This window comes from Raphanus sativus, chromosome 8 (assembly GCF_000801105.2).
Source record: "Raphanus sativus cultivar WK10039 chromosome 8, ASM80110v3, whole genome shotgun sequence".
NCBI lineage: Eukaryota > Viridiplantae > Streptophyta > Magnoliopsida > Brassicales > Brassicaceae > Raphanus > Raphanus sativus.
In genome coordinates, this window is record NC_079518.1 from 2,161,207 (window position 1) to 2,180,532 (window position 19,326).

Genomic DNA, 19,326 nt, shown 5'->3' on the forward strand with positions numbered 1-19,326 from the left:
AAATCGTAAAGTCATTAGTTTCTTATATATATATATATATATATATATATATATATATATCTACAGATTTTATAAATATTGTTTAATTTAAATTTTTAACAATTATGCAATTTTACATATTTATTTAATATATTTAATTAAAATAAATAGATAGAAAAATCTACCTAAGATTATAATTTTAAATATATACATGCACATTCTTAAATATATTTCAAAATAAACAAAATTGTTTTTATCTTAATTTTAATGTTTCAGTTAAATCAAATTTATATTAAAATATTAATAAGAAAAAGAAAATTTATAATATTAATAAAAACTAAATATAATTTATATTTATCTGTTATAAAATATTTTAAATTTTTTTTACTGCACATGGTGCAGAAAAACACCTAGTATAGAATAAAAATTATATACTGTTTAAATAAACTGAAATGAGAAAAGAATTAAAGTAGAGTTTTCGTCGCAGCTGTCGTGTAGTGGTCAGATCTGCGTGGGTTGAGGCAAGAGGACCAAACATAGTTTTGAGACAGTAGAGGCTTTGTGGCCCAGCTTCCAGCTTTTGCCATCTATAGATTCTTTACTGCACATCCCCACAATGTAATGATATCTTACCTAACCTATTATATATCTCGTACGTATGATCTTTATAGGAAATCAGGCCAGTGGAAGAGACCTTAGCAGGACAGAGCAGCCATGACAAAAGAAGTCCGTGTTGCATCTATTTTCTCGTTTATGGCAATCTACAGATTCATCCCACGGTAACAAAGCTGAGAAGGTCACTTGAATTACATTTAGTCGTTTAGTACATGATCCTTTCAAATGATTTATTTTACCCTTGATATGTGGTTTATCTAGAACGAGGATGGTTCTATTGTTTTTCGAGATGGGAAAGTCGTATACGCCGAGGCCACAGTGCATTTTCACAGGTTACGTGACCGTCGAGGATAACAGTGTGTTAGATCAGATCACTCTATACAAGCATGTCTTCCCGCCCAAACTAGCCCCAGGGCTCTCCTTTATCGGTCTACCTGTATTAAATTTTAGAAGGATATATGGAGGTTTCGAGACATGTTAAGAAGCTATGAAATTTCAGATCCGCGGAAATGTAGAATTTATGCTAATTTTTGCCAACGTTACACATTAAACAAATGGAGAATGCAATACTACTAACCGTTAGCATTACACATGAAATATATATATGTATATATTTTCTTTTCACATGAAACACACAGTCATATCGATTATGCAAACACTGACTTACGACTTACGACTTACGAGTGGTGTGGAGAATAGTAGTGGAGTTGAATTTGGAATCCAGCTGTTTAAGAAACAAAATGTTTTTTTTTAATCATCATGCATCAGAGTATAAAATAGAGACCTATAAAATATTAATTAAACTTCTGAAAAATGATATTTTAATACGATTGTTTGATTAATAATTTTGCAATTTACAACTTACAAAATCTTAATACCCAAAAAAAAAACTTACAAAATCCTATTAGAACCTAACAAAATTTTGAACAACTGTGGTTTTCTGTTGGAATTTAATTTCAGTGTGTAAAACGTTTGGTTTAGATTTAGACCGAATCGGTTCAATCCAAATTGAAGACGGTCCCTATATAAACAGCACAGAGAAGTCATCACATCACTCCAGAAAATGGCACCCGCATGCAGCAGCAGAACCAACTCACTCCACGTGGCAGTGATCGGAGCGGGAGCCGCCGGACTCGCAGCCACACGCGAGCTACGCCGAGAATCTCACTCCGTCGTGGTCTTCGAACGCGACACACAAGTCGGAGGTCTCTGGGTATACACACCACAAACAGAACCCGACCCGCTCAGCCTCGACCCGAACCGAACCGTAGTCCACTCTAGCGTCTACGAGTCTCTCCGAACCAACCTCCCGAGAGAGTGCATGGGTTACAGAGACTTCCCTTTCGTGCCCCGAAACAACGAGTCCAGAGACCCGAGAAGGTACCCTAGTCACAGAGAAGTCCTCGCTTACCTTCGAGACTTTGCTAGAGAGTTCAAACTCGAGGAGATGGTTCGGTTCGAGACTGAAGTGGTTTGTGTTGAGCGTGATGGTCGGAAATGGAAGATCCGGTCAAGAAGTTCCGATGGGATCTTTAGAGATGAGATCTTTGATTCTGTCGTCGTGTGTAACGGACACTATACAGAGCCTCGTGTGGCTCATGTTCCTGGTAATAATTTGATTAAAAGTCTCAAATCTTGTAATGATTTTTTTTTATGCTTTTTAAAGTACTTCTTGTTCATGTTTGATCTATGTGGAATCTATAGGCATAGATTCATGGCCAGGCAAGCAGGTTCATAGTCATAATTACAGAGTTCCTGATCCATTCAAAGACCAGGTAGGTTCTTACAGAATCTTTGAACACCTTTGGGCTTTATTTTTTCTGTCTTTTTCCAACAATTATTTATTAGATTTTCTACTCTGTATCTTATCTATTTATATAAAATAGAGTTTCTTCCCTCCTGGACGTTGACACGTCATCAATTCGTGTGTTCTGGTGGCGACACCTGTCCCTTTAACCAATACTCTGCGTTTCATTTATTTCATTTGACATTTTGTTTGGGCTTTGAATTACATGGGTTTTTGAATGGGTTAAGTCACTCGAAACGCGTCGTTTCTTTCTTCGATGGTCGACTCAGTGTTTTTCTCCGCCGTCGCTATCTGATCTCCAATACGAGGGTTTTGATTCATCTTCTTCCTCCGACTCTGATTTTTACCAAACGGAAAATTATTATCTTCTTAAAGTCCGCCTTGATTCCATCATCTACGATCTACAACTATTATCTGCTTCGCTATTGGAAGGCGGTGGAAATCTCAAACCTATAGAAAGGGGTCTCCAGCGCCATTAGTTTTCACATTTTTTTTTTGAATGATGTTTTCACATTTTCATATCGATGTACCACTCATAATACACACATAGAGCTAGGAGAACTGGCAACTTCCCAGATATTGCTTTCCAATTTTAAGGCTGGACGTGGCAGCCGAACTGTTGTACCATGCCTTATGGGAGTCCACATGCTGCTCTTAGATGCTAAGGTATAATTTTCAATGATTATGTATCGTGTTTGTCGTTTTTCACAAATTATGTTTTATGTTTCATGTTTCTCAACTTTTGTTTTTACTGACTTTGTTTCGTGTTTATCTTTTTTTTCAGTTTCATTGCTTCTGCTCTGTGTTTGCCTAGCAGACTAGCACATAACAACAACCGTGCAATAGCAAGGAACACATCTTTGATTATTAACAAAAGCGCAGATACCAACATTAGAATGGGTAACTGAGAAAGAAGTTAAGCGACAATAGGCAACAGCTTCTAGAAGCCTACACGCTCGAGTCTATCAATAGCATACCATTATATTTTACTTTAATCTAAGGTACATCATCCACATTTCGGTTTTTATCTATCCCTTTTGTTCTGCTATCTCTTTTTTGTCTCAGATCTAAATTATATTAAAAAAGATTCTAACTTTACGAGACTGTCTTCTGCTTTTAACCAATGTGTACTCTTTTAGCTCCTCTCTGTATTGATTATGTGAATAAACACGTTTACCATTGCTTTCAGGAAGTGGAAGATGATTCCTTACGCTGCTGGTGTCATTATCACTCTAGCTCTAACCCTTTTGGTCCGCAACGCTAAGAAAGACGAGAAACGAGGCGTGATAGTCGATGACGTCGGTGGAGAGCCAGGTCATACCGTTAGGAACCACCGGTTCAAATATCCCGTCAGCTCTCACTGGGAAGACATCTCCACACTCCCAGAGATCTTCGAGATCTCGTGCAAGAACCACAGCGACATGTTTTCCCCGGGACCAGGAAGCTGATCGCTAGAGAGGTTGAGGTGAGAAACTTCATTTGGGTGATTATGAGTGGAAGACGTTCTGGCAGACGCTTGAAGCTGTGTGTTGTTTTGCTTCTGAGTTGGTTCAGATGGGACACAAGTATGAGGAACATGTCGTCATTTTTGCGGATATGAGAGAAGAGTGGTTCATTGCGTTACAGGGTTGCTTCAGGCGTAATGTCACTGTGGTTACTATCTATTCATCTTTGGGAGAGGAAGCTCTTTGTCACTCGCTCAGTGAGGTTAGCTCTTTGCTTCTCTTCTCAGTTTGGCCATTTATGTTTATTTTAATGGAACACATTATTTGACCAAGCTGTGTTTATCTTTTTTTACATTTTAGGTCAAGCCCAAAGTTGAAGCTGAATCATCGGTTAAAAAAATGTTGTAATAGTAGAGTGGTCGAATTGTAGTCCTACACACAATTATTGATCGGAAACAGAACTAGATGGAGATATATCTTTGAAGAAGACATTAAGCTTAATGCTTAGCTCCAAACCAGCATTCAAGAGAGCTCGAGACAATTATTAGTTTTAGAAGAAAAAAAGTGAAAAAGCAAATTTAGTTCTAGACAAGTTTGTACTTTATAAAATGAAGAATAAAACACATAGATAAAATTGATGTAAAATAATTATGAACCTTAATACTATTTTAAACTAAACTTAAATAAAAATTCAAAATAAATTTTTACAGTTAATTTTACTTGCCCGCCCGTAGGGCGGGTTTGCTCTAGTATTTTATACAATATCATAGTTAGTAATATATCTAAATAGTAGTGTTCTAAAAATCTTTAGCTGAGCATAATCACCATCTAATGATTTTTGTAGAACCATTTTAGTAGACGTTCAAACATTTTTGAACATTGCTATAGATTCATTAATCTTGCATTCATGGTCTGAAATGTTTGAAAGGTGGTGGTAGTGATAGGAAACTTTGCGAGTGGATCAGATATCAGCAGGGACATAACAGGAGTGGCGAAAGAAGTCCATATCGCATCTAGATCGAATCCATCCGAGACCTATAAAAAGCTTCCCGGATCCAACAATCTATGGCTTCACTCTATGGTACTAATTAATATAGCAACGAAACAGAAAAATGAAAGATAGATATAGATCAGAGAGTGATGTGATCCCATCAGAAGTGTATATGTTTTTTTTTTTGCAGATAGAAAGCGCACGCAAAGATGGGTCGATTATATTCCAGAATGGTAAGGTTGTACAAGCGGATACGATTGTGCATTGCACCGGTTACAAATATCACTTCCCGTTTCTCAACACCAATGGCTATATCACCGTTGAGGATAACTGTGTTGGACCGCTTTATAAACATGTGTTTCCTCCTGCGCTTGCCCCAAGGCTCTCCTTCATCGGTTTACCATGGATGGTTAAGTCTCTCATTCATTCTACCTTCTTTAGGGGATTCATCATCTCCCTAATAAGATTCTTCGTTTCTGAATCAGACATTGCAGTTCTTTATGTTTGAGCTACAAAGCAAGTGGGTGGCTGCTGTTCTGTCCGGTCGGGTCACGCTTCCTTCAGAAGACAAAATGATGGAAGATGTCACCGCCTTGTATGCAGAGCGTGATGCTAACAAACTTCCCAAGAGATACACGCATAAGCTTGGCGAGTGTCAGGTTGATTACCTCAACTGGATAGCCGAGCAAGTTGGTGCACCACCTGTTGAACAGTGGAGAGCTGAGGAAGTAAACGGCGGTTATCTAAGACTCGCCACACAATCAGATACTTTCCGTGATAAGTGGGACGATGATCATCTCGTTCTTGAGGCTTATGAGGATTTCTTGAGACAGAAGCTGATTAGTGTTCTTCCTGATGAATAATAGTTTATTAATGACTTTATACTTTTTTAATTTGGAACAAAACAATGTTTTATACACCTAAGCATGTTGTACATTTTCTTGTTGACGCCATCTGTTTAGTTCACTCTCCACCATGCTCTTTGCTGCTTCTGCAGATTCTGCTGACTTCTGAGCCAGCTCTGTTGCGTGGTTCATCTCCTCTATAGCTTTCAGGCTCGCTCCTAGTTTACTATCTGCCTCTGTTTTTCTTGCGTTGATCTCTTCAAGCTCAGCTGCTATATCTGCCAGCTTCTTTTCGGTTGCATTCTCTGTTTCCCCTGCTCCTCGTTTCAAAGATTCAAACTCTAGTACTGTTATCTTTATCTTTGAAGCAGATGATGATTCATCATGTTTCTTGCTCTCTTGCTTCTGAGATATCATCTTCATCTCCTCGCGCACTTTCTCATCAGCCGCTTTAGCCTCTTGGACCTCTCTTATAACAAGCTCTAGTCTCTTTTCAGCTTCTTCTGCAGCTACCATAGCGGAATCAGTTTCTTTCTTTAAGCTCTCGATCTTTCTGTTCATCTCTTCAGCTTCGTTTCTTGCTCCCAAAGCTTCTAACTTCATTCCCTCAAGTTTCAAGCTCTCTTCCTTTAGAGCTTCCATCTTCTTCCTTTCCTCAATCTCTAACCTCTCTGCTTCTTTCCACTGCAGCTCTTCGCGTTCTCTTCTCATGTCTTCAAGTTCCATCCTTATAGAATTCACCAAGCTTCTCAGAGAGCATTCTTCATCAGAAGCCTCTTGTAGCCTCGTAGTAGCATCGTTCAGCTCGTTTGTGATAACTTTAACAATATTCATCTCAGACTCATGAGCTTTCTTCATCTCTTCCCTTAAACTCTCAATCTCCGAGGTCGTCTCAATCAGTTTACCTTCAAGAGTTCTTGATAACTCAGGCTCGTATTCTTTCCTCAAGACTAGTAGCTTCTTCTCTGCCTCCTCAACCGCCGTCTTGTAACACTCTCTCAAATCATCTTTCTCCTTCACAATACTACCATACTCTTGCTGATTCTGAGTGGCTGCTAGCTTCAGCTGATGAATCGCGTCTTTCATATCCGTAATCTCTTTGGAAAGCTCGTTGACCTTAGCGGAGTTTACTTGCAACGCACGTTTAGCTTCAGCGGCTTGGTTTAGAGCCGTGGCTTTGAAGTCCAAAGCGGAATCAAAGCTCTGTCTGATTTTGTTGAGCTGTTGTTTTGCAGCGTCGAGTTCAACGGTGGTGGAGAGATACTGTTCTCTAGCGACGTCAAGCTCGTGGTGGTGAGGAGGGGTCCCTTGGGACTTGTCGTGCTCAAGCTGTTCTTCTCTTTGCTGGACGGTTTCTTTGGTGTCGATAGCGGATTGTTTAGACTTGTTAACGGTCTCGAGCTTGTTGCTAAGCTCCTCCATTGTCTTCTTTGCTTTTGAGAGATCGGAGAGAGCACGAGATCTTGTGATCTCAGCGTTGTCTAGCTTTTGTTTGATCTTGATGAATTGCTTGTGGGCTAGCATTAGCTGTGTTTCTTTGTCACAAACGCTCTGAAACATTTAAAAATGGTTTCTTTCTAAACAAGGTATCTACAGACATGTTACATCCCGTTCTTGATTAAGCTATAATGATGATGAATGATGATTTTTCTTGGATTAGTTACCTCAGAGGAAAGGCGAGACCTTCTTGGAGTACTTCTTTGCCTTGAGACTACTTCACCAAACAAGCTCACCGCAGCTTTCACAGACTGGAACGGTGCCCTGGTGTCTATCTCTCCGACCTCCGACGTCCTCGGAGACTCCGGGCCTTTTTGTTGTACTCTAATGTTCACCATTGTCTTCTGTCTCTTTCCGTACAGTCTACACCCACCTGCAAAACAAAGGCTCCTAACAAGGTCAGCATGTTCTTACGTAAACGATGTATAATCCATGCAGGTTTGCCATAGAATGAAAGGAGGAGAAACAAATAGCAACAGCAGAAAATTTTATAGAAGGAATAGGAGACATGTACCTTGATCAGATTCTCTTTCTTCGTGTTCCTCGTTGTTTGTTTTTCGTATCGATTTCGTCTTATATAACCCTTTGTTCTCTATAATTACGGGACTTTTGATTGGTTATTATCCTTTTTTGTCTCTTCGAACTATATTTAGAAGCCTAGTTACTGGCACAACACCTTTTCATTCTTCTTTTTGCACCCACGTCTCTTCCTGCCTCAATGTCCTTTACTTATTTATTTGCTTCTGACTTTTATGAGCCAATACGGTTGACCTTATATAGAAATTCCAAACTACCTTCTCCTCATGTTTAAACCAAACTACCTTCTCCTCGTGTTAACAGTAGATTTTAGTCACTCCGTTTCAGACTAATCCATGATTTAAAAAAAATGTTTATAAAAAATCCATATTTTACATTTTCAATGTATATAATAATAGCAAATTGTATATTTCAAAAAAAAAATTGTGTTTACTAAATTTTGATTGGTTAAAGATCATAAAAAATAGCTAAGCATTGAAAACAATGCATTTATTATCAAAATTTTCCGTACTTTTTTAAAAATTGTGAAAACTCCAAAATATATCTATCTTATTAAATCAGAAACATTAGATTGGACCCAAACTTTTTTGTAAGTTTTAAATTAAATTTACCATTCAACTATATAGTTAATTCTACCAATCTCTTTTAATATTTTCTCCCTTATTAATACATTTAGACCTCCTCCCCGTTACATTCCTAAATTACTAGATCCTATTAAATCACCTACCGATTTCATTCAATGACAAAGACACATAAAATAATTAATTTTGCCTTCTTTATCAAATCGTATATCATTTTAGAAACTTTTTTTTAGAAACTTACCTTTGTGTTTACACTATCCAAACAATTGATAAGTAAACAAATTTCGCGCTCGATGTCATGAGATCCCATACCATTTCAAAAATACGTACTTATTGTTTTCTTAAGATAATTTAAAAGATTAAGTTACTTATTTTTTGTAACAATTTGGTGTTACGCATATAATAAAAATTAAATAAAATAAGTATTAGTAAGTATTTAAATATTTAATGAAAACAATGAAATTAAATTTTAAAAATAGAAATAACATCAAACTAGATTTCATATTGATCATCCATCAGTTCAATCGGTAATCTCGAAGTTTAGTATTTATTGTGAGATTAATCGGATTTTAAATAATAGATACTTTTTAAAACTCAAACTGGAATACATATCGGATTAGCGGGTTTACCGTCTCAATTGAAAGTCTAAATTGGGTTTAAAAATGGTGATTTAATGAAATGTTTTAAATAGACAAATTCTTATAAATTAAAAAAATATTTGTAATACTATTAATAGAATTTTGAATCATAAATATTCCGCGCTTCCGAAGCGCGGATCATGATCTAGTATCTTTTTAAAGCGAAACGATTAATATATTATTAAAACTATGTAGTATATGTCTAAAAGATCTAAAAATTGATCAGTAATGCCAACAATCTATATAGCACATCACATATTTGATCATGAATTCAGCTAACATAGTCTTTAGTATCACATATTTTGTCATGAAAATAGGATGGAAAAAAACTTTTCTCTGATCAATGGTTAGCTAAATCTCCATGTTACCTGCTCTTTTCTTCCTTTTGCCTGAGCCTTGTAAAAATTGTGGGTTCATAATTTCCTCAAACACTATTAGAGGGTAAGATTTAGAAAAATTCCATAATATAGGGGGACCATTTTAACTAGTTTAAGTAAATATGTAGGAAAACGGACAGTGACACTTTAAACTCTTCTGACAAATTGACACTATGACACAACCACGTTCCTGCTCAGTCAACGCACGTGCTTGTCACGTGGCTGTGATCGGACTCGGAGCCGCTGGGCTCGTGGCGGCTCGAGAGCTTCGCCGTGAAGGTCACACGGTCATCGCGTTCGAGCGTGAGAAACAGATCGGAGGACTATGGGTGTACACCGACAGAGTCGAACACGACTCAGTGAGCCTCGAACCGGATCGAACCATCGTCCACTCGAGCATCTACAAGTCCCTCCGCACGAACCTCCCTCGGGAGTGTATGGGTTACAGCGACTTCCCGTTCGTGTTCCGACCCGGAGACGGCGAGTCCAGGGACCCCAGACGGTACCCGGATCACAGGGAAGTCATGATGTACCTGCAAGACTTCTCCAAAGAGTTCAGGATCGAGGAGATGGTCCAGTTCGAGACGGAGGTGGTTCGAGTGGAGCCGGCGGAGGAGAAATGGAGAGTTACTTACAGAAACTCAAGAGGTGTCTCCGGTGAGGAAACTTTCGATGCAGTTGTTGTTTGCAATGGGCACTTCACTGAGCCTCGTCTTGCTCATATTCCTGGTAATTATAATAATTTTTTTTTGGTTAATTAAGTTGTGATTTGTCTTGAGATTAAGGTTAATTACTTGATTTAGTTTCTTAATTATCTCGTTTAAATTTTTCAGGTATAGATTCATGGCCAGGGAAGCAAATCCATAGCCACAATTATCGGATTCCAGTCCCATTCAAAGATCAAGTATTTTGCAAAATTTAATATATTTTGTTTGCTTTGTTATAGATTCGTATATGTAACATCTCTACATTGATTGTTGTTTGAGATGTTTGTAGGTGGTGGTAGTGATAGGAAGCCAATCCAGTGGAAACGACATTAGCAAGGACATAGCAACAATGGCCAAAGAAGTCCACGTCTCGTCGAAAGCTATTTCGTCCAATTCTTACGTGGAGTACACCGGTCAAAAAAATCTACGGATTCATCCCACGGTAAACACAAGATAAAGATTAATGCCGCTGATATATATGATCATTTGATTTCTATAAAGTTTTTTCCATTGATATGTTGTAGATATACCGCGCCTGCGAGGATGGTTCAGTGGTGTTTAGAAACGGGAGAGTTGTTTATGCTGATGTCATAGTTCATTGCACTGGTTACAAGTACCATTTCCCGTTTCTTGAAACCAACGGTTATGTGACCGTCGAGGATAATCGTGTTGGACCGCTTTACAAGCATGTTTTCCCGCCCGCGCTTGCTCCTGGGATCTCCTTTATCGGTTTACCTTTCATGGTTAGCACTAATACTACTACATGTTAGATAGTAATGGGAGCGGAGCTAGCTTAAGTGGTTTAGAATGAATAGGATAATCTTGAAACTACCCAAGTATTATATGTTAAGTAGATATGGTATTTTTAAGAGATTAGTATCTTGTTGGGCTCATTACTTGGTTTGATCTTGAAATACCTAAGTATTATAGATATGGAAGTTTTAAGAGATTTTGAATGTTAGGATAAAGTTGAAATCTTTTATTTAGGATCAAATGTTTGTTCATAATGCAAAACTACTTATTGTAGGTAACAATGCTGAATTAATATATTTCTTGATATGTATTGTCGTTGTGATGTAGGAAGTATCATTACTTTAGTTGGTTTTGATCTTTGTTCTTACAATACAGGGGCTTCAGTTCTTTATGTTTGAAATGCAAAGCAAGTGGGTAGCTTCAGTTCTGTCTGGACGGGTTAAGCTTCCTTCGGAGGATAAGATGATGGAAGACGCAGTAGCTTTCTATGGGAAGCTTGAAGCCTTGGGGATTCCCAAGAGATATACACATTTTCTAACTGATCCTCGAGGGAATCCAATGCTCGGGACATTTAATCCACATGATGCGGCTGTGATCTCTCAAAGCGATTACTTCAATGGGATCGCAGAACATTGTGGTTGCCCGTCCATAGAAAGTTGGAGAGAGCGACAATACAATGTTGCCATCAAGAAACTTTTCTTTGGTGGCGACAGTTATCGTGATCAATGGGATGATGATCAACTTATCGAAGAAGTGTACCGCGAATTCGCAAAATTAAATGCAAACCAAGATCTTTCTTCTTGAGATGATTGAAATGTGACGAAGGAAACACATTTAGAAAATTACATTTGTAGCATATCTATCTTATTAAAACAGAAACATTACAACTTACTCTAGGTGGATTTTTAAGTTGGACATCACATTATTATTTATATCTTAACCTTTCATTTAAATCTTTCCTTAAATAACTAAATATCAACCAACTATATGGCATCTTACACTCGATGTATAATAATTTAACTCTATTAACACTATACATTATATTATACATCTATTTGTAAACAAAAAAAAATTCATTCTCTCTATTATTATACATCGAATGGTAATACAACTTTAAAATCTATTCGAAAACAACTATTATTTTTATACATTATATTATACTTCTAGACATTGTGTTATACATCTATTCGTAAACAACTATAATTTTTTTACATACATTATACATTATATTATAATTCTGGACATTATATTATACATTTGTTCGTAAACAACTATTATTTTTATACATTATATTATACTTCTAGACATTATGTTATACATCTATTCGTAAACAACTATAATTTTTTTGCATACATTATACATTATATTATAATTCTGGATATTATATTATACATTTGTTCGTAAACAACTATGATTTTTTCTATATTATATTATACTTCTGTACATTATATTATACATCTATTCATAAATAACTATAATTTTTTACATTATATTATGCATCTTCTTTAGTCGACTGCGAGTCATTAACAAATCTTTAACCAGTTATTGATTAACTTTAAAATTTAAATTGCTGGATACAGATATCAGAATATATATTTTTTGATACTCAAATAATATAAGTATAACATAGAACATTCTATAATTTAAAGGGACGGATTTACCTTAGATATGCAATAACTAGAATATATTTCCTTATATATATAGCAAAGAAAAGGAAAATAAAATATAACATCTTTAATTTTTTTCTTGGATAATTGCTGTTACGGCTTATTAATTACATATCAAAACATAGATATTTACAATAAAAAATTTACTTTATGGGCCATAATATTTATACTGTGAATGAATAAGATAAAACAGAAACATTGTAAGCATTTAACTTTATAAAAAAACACATTAGTCATTTTCGTATTGAAATTTTTGCATATACATTCAAAATACTTATTTTAGTAATAAAAAAATTTGAAACTATTTTTTTGGATTAGTACAATTTCATTTAAATTATTTAACCAAATATAAAACATTTATATATCAGCACGGTTAATCTTTGTTAGTTTTTTCTCATAAATATTTTTGTTTATCTATTGTATAACTATAAATTATAACTATTTTATTAATATCATAATGAAGACTTCAGTTATGTTAGTCTAAATTGTATTGGTTAATATTAGATTATTGTTTTCACCCTACATCTATATTATAAAACTGAGAAACTCACAATTATATTAAACTATACAATATAGAATTGGACAAACTCAAAATTATTTAAAACTACAATATAGAATTAGACAAACTCCAAATTATATTAACTACTATGGAATATATGTTATATGTTAAGACAAAAATGGAACCCGCGCGGTCGCGCTGATCATGATCTAGTGTTTATGTAAACATGAATCTCGCTTCATCTCTCTCTACTATCCCTATTTCTTTCTTGTTGAACCACAATGCATCTAATTATTATATATCTTAAGTCAAATACAGTTGGCTAGCCAGAGGTAACACTTTTTGTCTTTTATTTGGTTAAACTAGTTATTTGTTTTTATGCTCGACAATAGTAAGAAATTTTTGATATATCCAGGCTTAATCTGCTGGACCGTTTTTGTCAAACTTAAAGAGCACGCCCAAATCATGATGTTCCTTGCACGAAAATAAATGCCGACGATTTTCTATCGTTTTCACAATTTTTTTTCCAAAAGATTTAAAAATTCTTTATACATTCCAAGTGATTTGTACATGTATCTTCATTACAATCATTTTCGTTAAATAACGACATGACATTAAAAAAAGACATCTTTAAAAAAAAGTGATATGACATGTAAAGTTTCCTTTCAAAAATTTATATTTTTGCAAGAATTTTAAATATGTAACATGTCAAAAAAGACACAAATTATATTCATTTAATTGCAGTAAAAATGTACCAATAAGTTAAGCAAAAAAAAATGTACCAATAAGAACATCGAAGTAAATTGTATTATTCGGTTTCTTTTTGTGCCGACCTTGAAAAAAACATAATAATTGTTAAATTCTTCATGAGAGAAAAAAGGTAAATGCTTCAACTTCTTTTGAGACCAGAAGAAATTAAAAAAAAAGTTCTCCGCGGCCTATCTCTATATAACATAATCTTGAGTCTTGACTCGAGCCACCAACATGTAAATAATTTTTCTTTTGTATCTCCTTAAAACCACATTCTTCTCCGTCTTTATTTATGGTTGTACATACCCATCAAGCTTCATTGGAGTTATTATCCCTATGAACACAACTCTGGTAAGTGGTCAGACTACATTTGTCATCTGAATACTCTTTTAACTTTGCTGTATATACCTATGACTTTTGTAGATTATTGTGTGTATCCTATTGTTGTAAAGGTTCAAATTAAATAAAACATAATTAAGGCATAATTTTTCAGAATATCAAATTCTAGAATCTTGAATTCTAAAGAACAAACTGAGATGTGATTATAGTACAGTGAGAATTTGAGATAATCGTCTTTTTTATAAAAAATAATATGGGAGTTACATTTAGAATAGAATTATAATATGGTTAATCTTATCAAGTACAAGTATATATGCATATAACATAAGTTCAATAATGTAGTAATTAATTAAGAATCAATCAAAGCAAATATAATTCTGTACCATCATCATCTACACTTGATTAGTGTTCGTGTGTACGTATATAGAATAGATATATAGATATATGCATGTATATGATATATTATTAGTGCTCACTTCCACAGATCAATCTGACAACTCGAAGAAGTAGAAGCATCGTATTCTTCTCCCATGTCGGAAACCCTTTCCTCCTCTTTTTCTTCATCAACTTGGTACTCAAGGTTGCTTGTGTCCTTGGCATTGTTCTGTAGAGAAGCAGAAGCTGTGGCGGCCTCTTCGTTGCTTAGCTGAGAAGCTACAAATTTATCAAGAACTCTCCAGTCCGTGACCTGGTCCATCGTTTGCTCGTTCCCACTATTAATGTATGGAGAGCTGAAAACCTGATTCCCTTGATTCAATTGTTCCTCATGCGCGAGATTAGACTGCTGCAAGTTAGCAATATGGCTGGAGTTAGTATCGTTGTTGCTTGTTTCGTAAGGAAAATAGTTGCTATTACTATTATCTTGTGATTGGATAGGGATTTCAAGCTGAGGAAGTTGGAGGAATGATAAAGGAGATTCATGAAGAAGATGGTGATTTTGTACCAGGTGGTTGTATTGTAGCTCTTGTTTGCATAGCAAGTTAGGGCTGTTGAGAGCGTAAGCAGATGCACTGAAGCCATATGGTAAATGATATTGGTGCTGGTGCTGATGATTGGGTAGAATTCGACGTGGACCGTTTGTCTCGAGCTCAGAGGACATAAAAGAGAGCTGATCATCATACCAATGTGAAGGTGATGAGTCGTAATCTCCCATGCGTCTAACTGCAGCCAATCTCTTCTTGAAAACCCTACACACAACCCATCCTTCTTCCTACAACCAAATGTCTCAAATAGTTTAGGAGATCAGAGATTGAGATAAATAACATAAGATCCAAAAAATTGTAAAGAGAAGTTATGATTTAGGGTTGATGTAATACATGAGGAGTTCCATTTTCATCGGTTTCTAAGCGGTACTCATGCATGATCCAATCAGATTTTTGTCCATTTGGAGCTCTTCCCTTGTAAAATACAAGTGTTTTCCTCATACCAATAAGATTATGCCTCAAGTATATAGCCTTATCTCTTCCAGTGGCTTTCCAAAACCCTGCTTTCGTTGCTCTATTGGTTCGAGTCCCTGTGGGATACTTTTTGTCTTTATGGCTAAAGAAGTACCAATCACTCTGCTCTTCATGCCCAATTTTGCACAACTCTAATTTTAGAAAGGATTGAAATCAGATTTTTTTTAACTTTCCTTAGGAAATTAAAAAAAAAGGAATGATGGCAATAGAGACAATGTGATCTGGCAAACCTTGAAGATCCCATGGCTCAATCTTGTAAAGATCAATATCCTTTATGAAATCGATTTCTATTCTCTTGGATGCAACTTTTTTCCTCAGGTAGTAGTCTACAAGTTCTTCGTCTGTTGGGTGGAATCTAAAACCCGGAGGGACGTGTGAAAATGAATTCATACTCTCGTCTTCGTGATAGATTAATAACCTGTTTATAAAAAAAACTACCAAACAATAATAGAAAACAAAATCATGAAATTATGAACATAATGTTTCAAGCTATAACAGTTGCATTGACTAACATAATTATATGATTTTGATTGTAATTGTTACGTCTTAATTAGGCCTCTAGTTTTGTTACAACTATGATATATGTAATATGAAGACCATTCACATGCTAAACTATATTTCTTCGAGAAAGATTAAATTCAATTATACTAGATTCATGGCATATAAATCAGTAATTTTAGAGAGCAATTCTCAATTTTCATATGATGATACTTAAATTATAGGGATACAATAAAAACTCTATAAACTAATTTTAAAAAATTTACAAAAAGTTTCCTTCTTTAGAATTTCTATTTTACAATATATGTTTTTATAAAATAAAAAATAATTTATTTTAACATATATGAATTAATTAAATTTTATAAGTTTAATTTTTATATATTTTTTTATTATAAATATGTTTTTTTAAGAATTTAAATGTAGTTTTAGATATAATTTTACTAAATATTATCAAAACATAGTGAAGTGATAAGAAAAATAGAGATGAATAATATTATGAATATAAAATAAATAATATGATACATTGTTTATGGTTATATAAACAATATGTATATAAATTATTAATTTATGATTTTAATGGGATCATATATTTAGATAGAATTTTCTAAAAAATATTATCTTATTATTTTATCAGATTATGTCATATTTTAAACGGCTCAACTCGAAACCAAAAAAAATTATTAATTTACCGTGTTTATTCATTTGTCGAGTATTAATTTTATAAAGTTTTATAAAGTTTTTAATGTAGATGCATATGCAGTTCATATGTATATGTGTAAGATCCATTAATTAAAGTAAAAAAATCTGCTTGATTATTGATTCATTTGTATAACATCATCTTGGATATTTTATTGCATTAAAGTTAATGTAGCCAAACAAGTAAATTTCAGAAGATGAAGGAGGGGATAACAGCCTTTAAAGAGATGACGAGGTTGATTTTCTAGATTCTTGTATAAAATCATATAACAAATTCTAATCAACACAACAAGATCGATTGATTTTCTATATTAAATTAATAGTTACGATTTAGATGATATTTTGCTTTGCTTGTGATATCAGCAAAGTATGATGAGATGAATATTATGATGATAATCCAAGTGATTAACGAAGATGACATTAATGGATTAAAGATGATTCAAAACCAATTTTTTTTTACCTAAACAAGAAAGAAAAACAAAGTATTTGTGAAGGTGAGGATCGGAGAAAGAATATAAAGTTTTTTTTTTTGCTAAAAAAAGAAAGAATATAAAGTTGATAGTGAATTAGGGTTTTACCTGAAGAAACTCTAGATAGAAGATGAATTAGCCGAAACAAAATTTTATGTGTTTTGGCTACTGTATGCTTCTCATCAAAAGTTTGAACACTTCAACACAAGACTAGGGATCGAGAGAAGGGACCCTGAAAGAAGAGGGGACAAGATTTGACAGTGCTCCTCGGGAATAGGTTACCGGAAGTAGATATCAGATCCCGAGAGAGAAAGAAAGAATGGGAAAAGGAGAAAGAGAGTAGGGTTTAATATAAAGAAGATCAATCGATGAAGAAAAGAAAGGAGAGCGCACAAAAGACACAAAAAAGAAGATGACAACCGTGTCTTAATTTTTTTTTTTTTTTGTCACGGAAATTCTATTAAGAAATAGAAGCTAAAACCCAATGGGCCTTAGCCCAAGTTTGTTACATCCTGATGCAGAGTCGTTTTCGCTAATCGATCACAACGAGAGTTTTTTGATCTAGAAACATGAAAGAAGAGGATAGAGGCGAAAGCAGAGGAGATTGATCTGATGTCAGAGACAACACCAATAATTTCCTTTCGCTGCGATTTGCCGTTGATAGCTCCAAGGAGCGTTGTGCAATCGGTGTAGACTTTGAGATTGGAGATCCCTAGTTCTACTGCCCTTGCTACTGCTGTTCGAACCGCGAGGGCTTCAGCCAGTAGCGGTGATCCGACGAAGCCTGCGGTGGTTGTTTCTTCCACTGCGATAGACGAAGAGGGATCCGAGATAGTCCATGCCAGTCCCGCTTTCTTTTGCTCCTTATCCCAAGCCGCGTCTGTGTTGCATGTGGCTGCGATGATTGTTGTTGTCGACGTTGTTGGCTCTCTATCGGTGTGCGAATGGACGGTAGGCGCTTGGGTTTTGTATTGAGCCAAGTTCCATTCTTTAGCTGCTATTAACCCTTTTGTTGCTGTCTCTGCAGGATTGAAGGTTCTATTCTCAAAAACCAGGGTGTTTCTCGAGGTCCAAATCGCCCAACAGATCCAGGGTAGTATATTGCCACTGATTCCTGATGGGGGGAGACAAATCGCTTTGCGGAATTTGATGATAGCGTTTTCGAAGCTTTCATTATCAGCTATGTGAACTGCTCGAAACAGAGGAATGGATTCCCACACTTCCTTGGCGTAGGGGCAGGTAAAAAAAATGTGGGTTTTTGTTTCCTTTTCTTGGCATCTGATACATTTGACATCCGGTCCCATTCCTCGCTTTTGTAGGTTTTCCCCTAACGGCAGGGCGTCTCGTAGTATAGACCACACAAACATCTTCATCTTGGGTGAGAAAGAGCCGCTCCATACGTCCTTCACCCAGTCAAAGCCCCCTTGGGTTGCTTGTACTGCAGTAGATGTAGCTGGTGTTGCAACAGAGTTATATCCTGAGCGTGTGGAGTAAACCCCCGATGGCAGTGGGAGCCAGATGACTGAGTCTTCCGCTCTGCTCTTACTTGGGTGGATGCATTGGATTTGGGAAGCGAAGTCAGGTAAAAGCTCCTCCAATCTTGCTTTATTCCACTCTAGTTCTGAGGTTAATAGGTCTGCCACCATTAAGTCTTGCACTGTTTCTTGGATCGGTCCATAGGGTTTTAGGGATGTGTCGGTAGATATCCACGAGTCTCTCCAAACGTGTGTAGTATTTCCGTTCCCTATGGCCTTTCCTAAGTTGCCTTGTAGTAGATCTCTTCCTGCTAGTATCCCCCTCCAGCCGTGAGAGCAGGACCCAGTTGGTGATACCTTTAGGAAACTTTGCTTATGGCAGTATTTCCCCAGTAGAACTCGTGCGAGTAAACAATTAGGGGCCGTTAGGATTCTCCATGAGATTTTTGCAAGGAGTGCTAGATTGAAGAGTTGTATATCTCTGAACCCTAAACCTCCATTACCTTTAGGTTGAGTTAGCTTATCCCAAGACACCCAACACATCTTTCTTTGCCCTTGCGGTCCATCCCACCAGAATCTAGTTAGTACTGACTGTATTCTCTTGCACAGGCTGACGGGAAGCAAGAAGCAAGACATAGGATAAGTTGGTATTGCAGTGAGGACGGATTTTAGCATTGTCAGTTTCCCAGCCTTCGACAGAAAC

General features: G+C 35.9%; 4 protein-coding genes and 1 long non-coding RNA gene across 8 annotated transcripts; 3 read left to right on the forward strand and 2 right to left on the reverse strand.

Moving 5' to 3' along the window:
- Positions 1-1,657: 1,657 nt before the first annotated feature.
- Positions 1,658-5,850, forward strand: LOC108820983 (flavin-containing monooxygenase FMO GS-OX5). Its single transcript, XM_018594027.2, has 5 exons — positions 1,658-2,201; positions 2,299-2,369; positions 4,775-4,927; positions 5,028-5,246; positions 5,323-5,850. Exons 1-5 carry the CDS (start codon positions 1,658-1,660, stop codon positions 5,698-5,700), a joined length of 1,365 nt encoding a protein of 454 aa, XP_018449529.1. The 3' UTR covers positions 5,701-5,850.
- LOC108820984 (uncharacterized) lies at positions 2,393-4,376 on the forward strand. 2 transcript variants are annotated; one of them, XR_008937636.1, is made up of 5 exons: positions 2,393-3,067; positions 3,186-3,402; positions 3,591-3,866; positions 3,956-4,108; positions 4,207-4,376. It is a non-coding gene; the product is annotated as an uncharacterized LOC108820984 (long non-coding RNA). The 2 variants fall into 2 exon arrangements; XR_008937635.1 differs by having other exon boundaries at positions 3,591-4,108.
- Positions 5,758-7,548, reverse strand: LOC108820982 (WEB family protein At1g12150). The gene is made up of 2 exons (XM_018594026.2): positions 7,347-7,548; positions 5,758-7,233 (listed from the first exon to the last, which is right to left on the reverse strand). Exons 1-2 carry the CDS (start codon positions 7,515-7,517, stop codon positions 5,758-5,760), a joined length of 1,647 nt encoding a protein of 548 aa, XP_018449528.1. The 5' UTR covers positions 7,518-7,548.
- A 1,892-nt stretch (positions 7,549-9,440) lies between these two features.
- On the forward strand, positions 9,441-11,668 carry LOC108823113 (flavin-containing monooxygenase FMO GS-OX-like 1). The gene is made up of 5 exons (XM_018596367.2): positions 9,441-10,041; positions 10,146-10,216; positions 10,309-10,461; positions 10,544-10,762; positions 11,148-11,668. Exons 1-5 carry the CDS (start codon positions 9,486-9,488, stop codon positions 11,574-11,576), a joined length of 1,428 nt encoding a protein of 475 aa, XP_018451869.2. The 5' UTR covers positions 9,441-9,485; the 3' UTR covers positions 11,577-11,668.
- Positions 11,669-14,253: 2,585 nt separating this feature from the next.
- On the reverse strand, positions 14,254-17,556 carry LOC108821021 (NAC domain-containing protein 7). Of its 3 annotated transcripts, XM_056993223.1 has the most exons (5): positions 17,257-17,554; positions 15,715-15,918; positions 15,344-15,615; positions 14,971-15,237; positions 14,255-14,811 (listed from the first exon to the last, which is right to left on the reverse strand). In XM_056993223.1, the coding sequence occupies exons 2-5, from the start codon at positions 15,872-15,874 to the stop codon at positions 14,500-14,502; spliced, it is 1,011 nt and encodes a 336-aa protein (XP_056849203.1). In that variant the 5' UTR covers positions 15,875-15,918; positions 17,257-17,554; the 3' UTR covers positions 14,255-14,499. The 3 variants fall into 3 exon arrangements, with proteins under 3 accessions (XP_018449567.1, XP_056849202.1, XP_056849203.1); XM_018594065.2 differs by having other exon boundaries at positions 14,254-15,237; positions 15,715-15,902; positions 17,257-17,556; XM_056993222.1 differs by having other exon boundaries at positions 14,254-15,237; positions 17,257-17,556.
- Between the last annotated feature and the right edge of the window lie 1,770 nt (positions 17,557-19,326).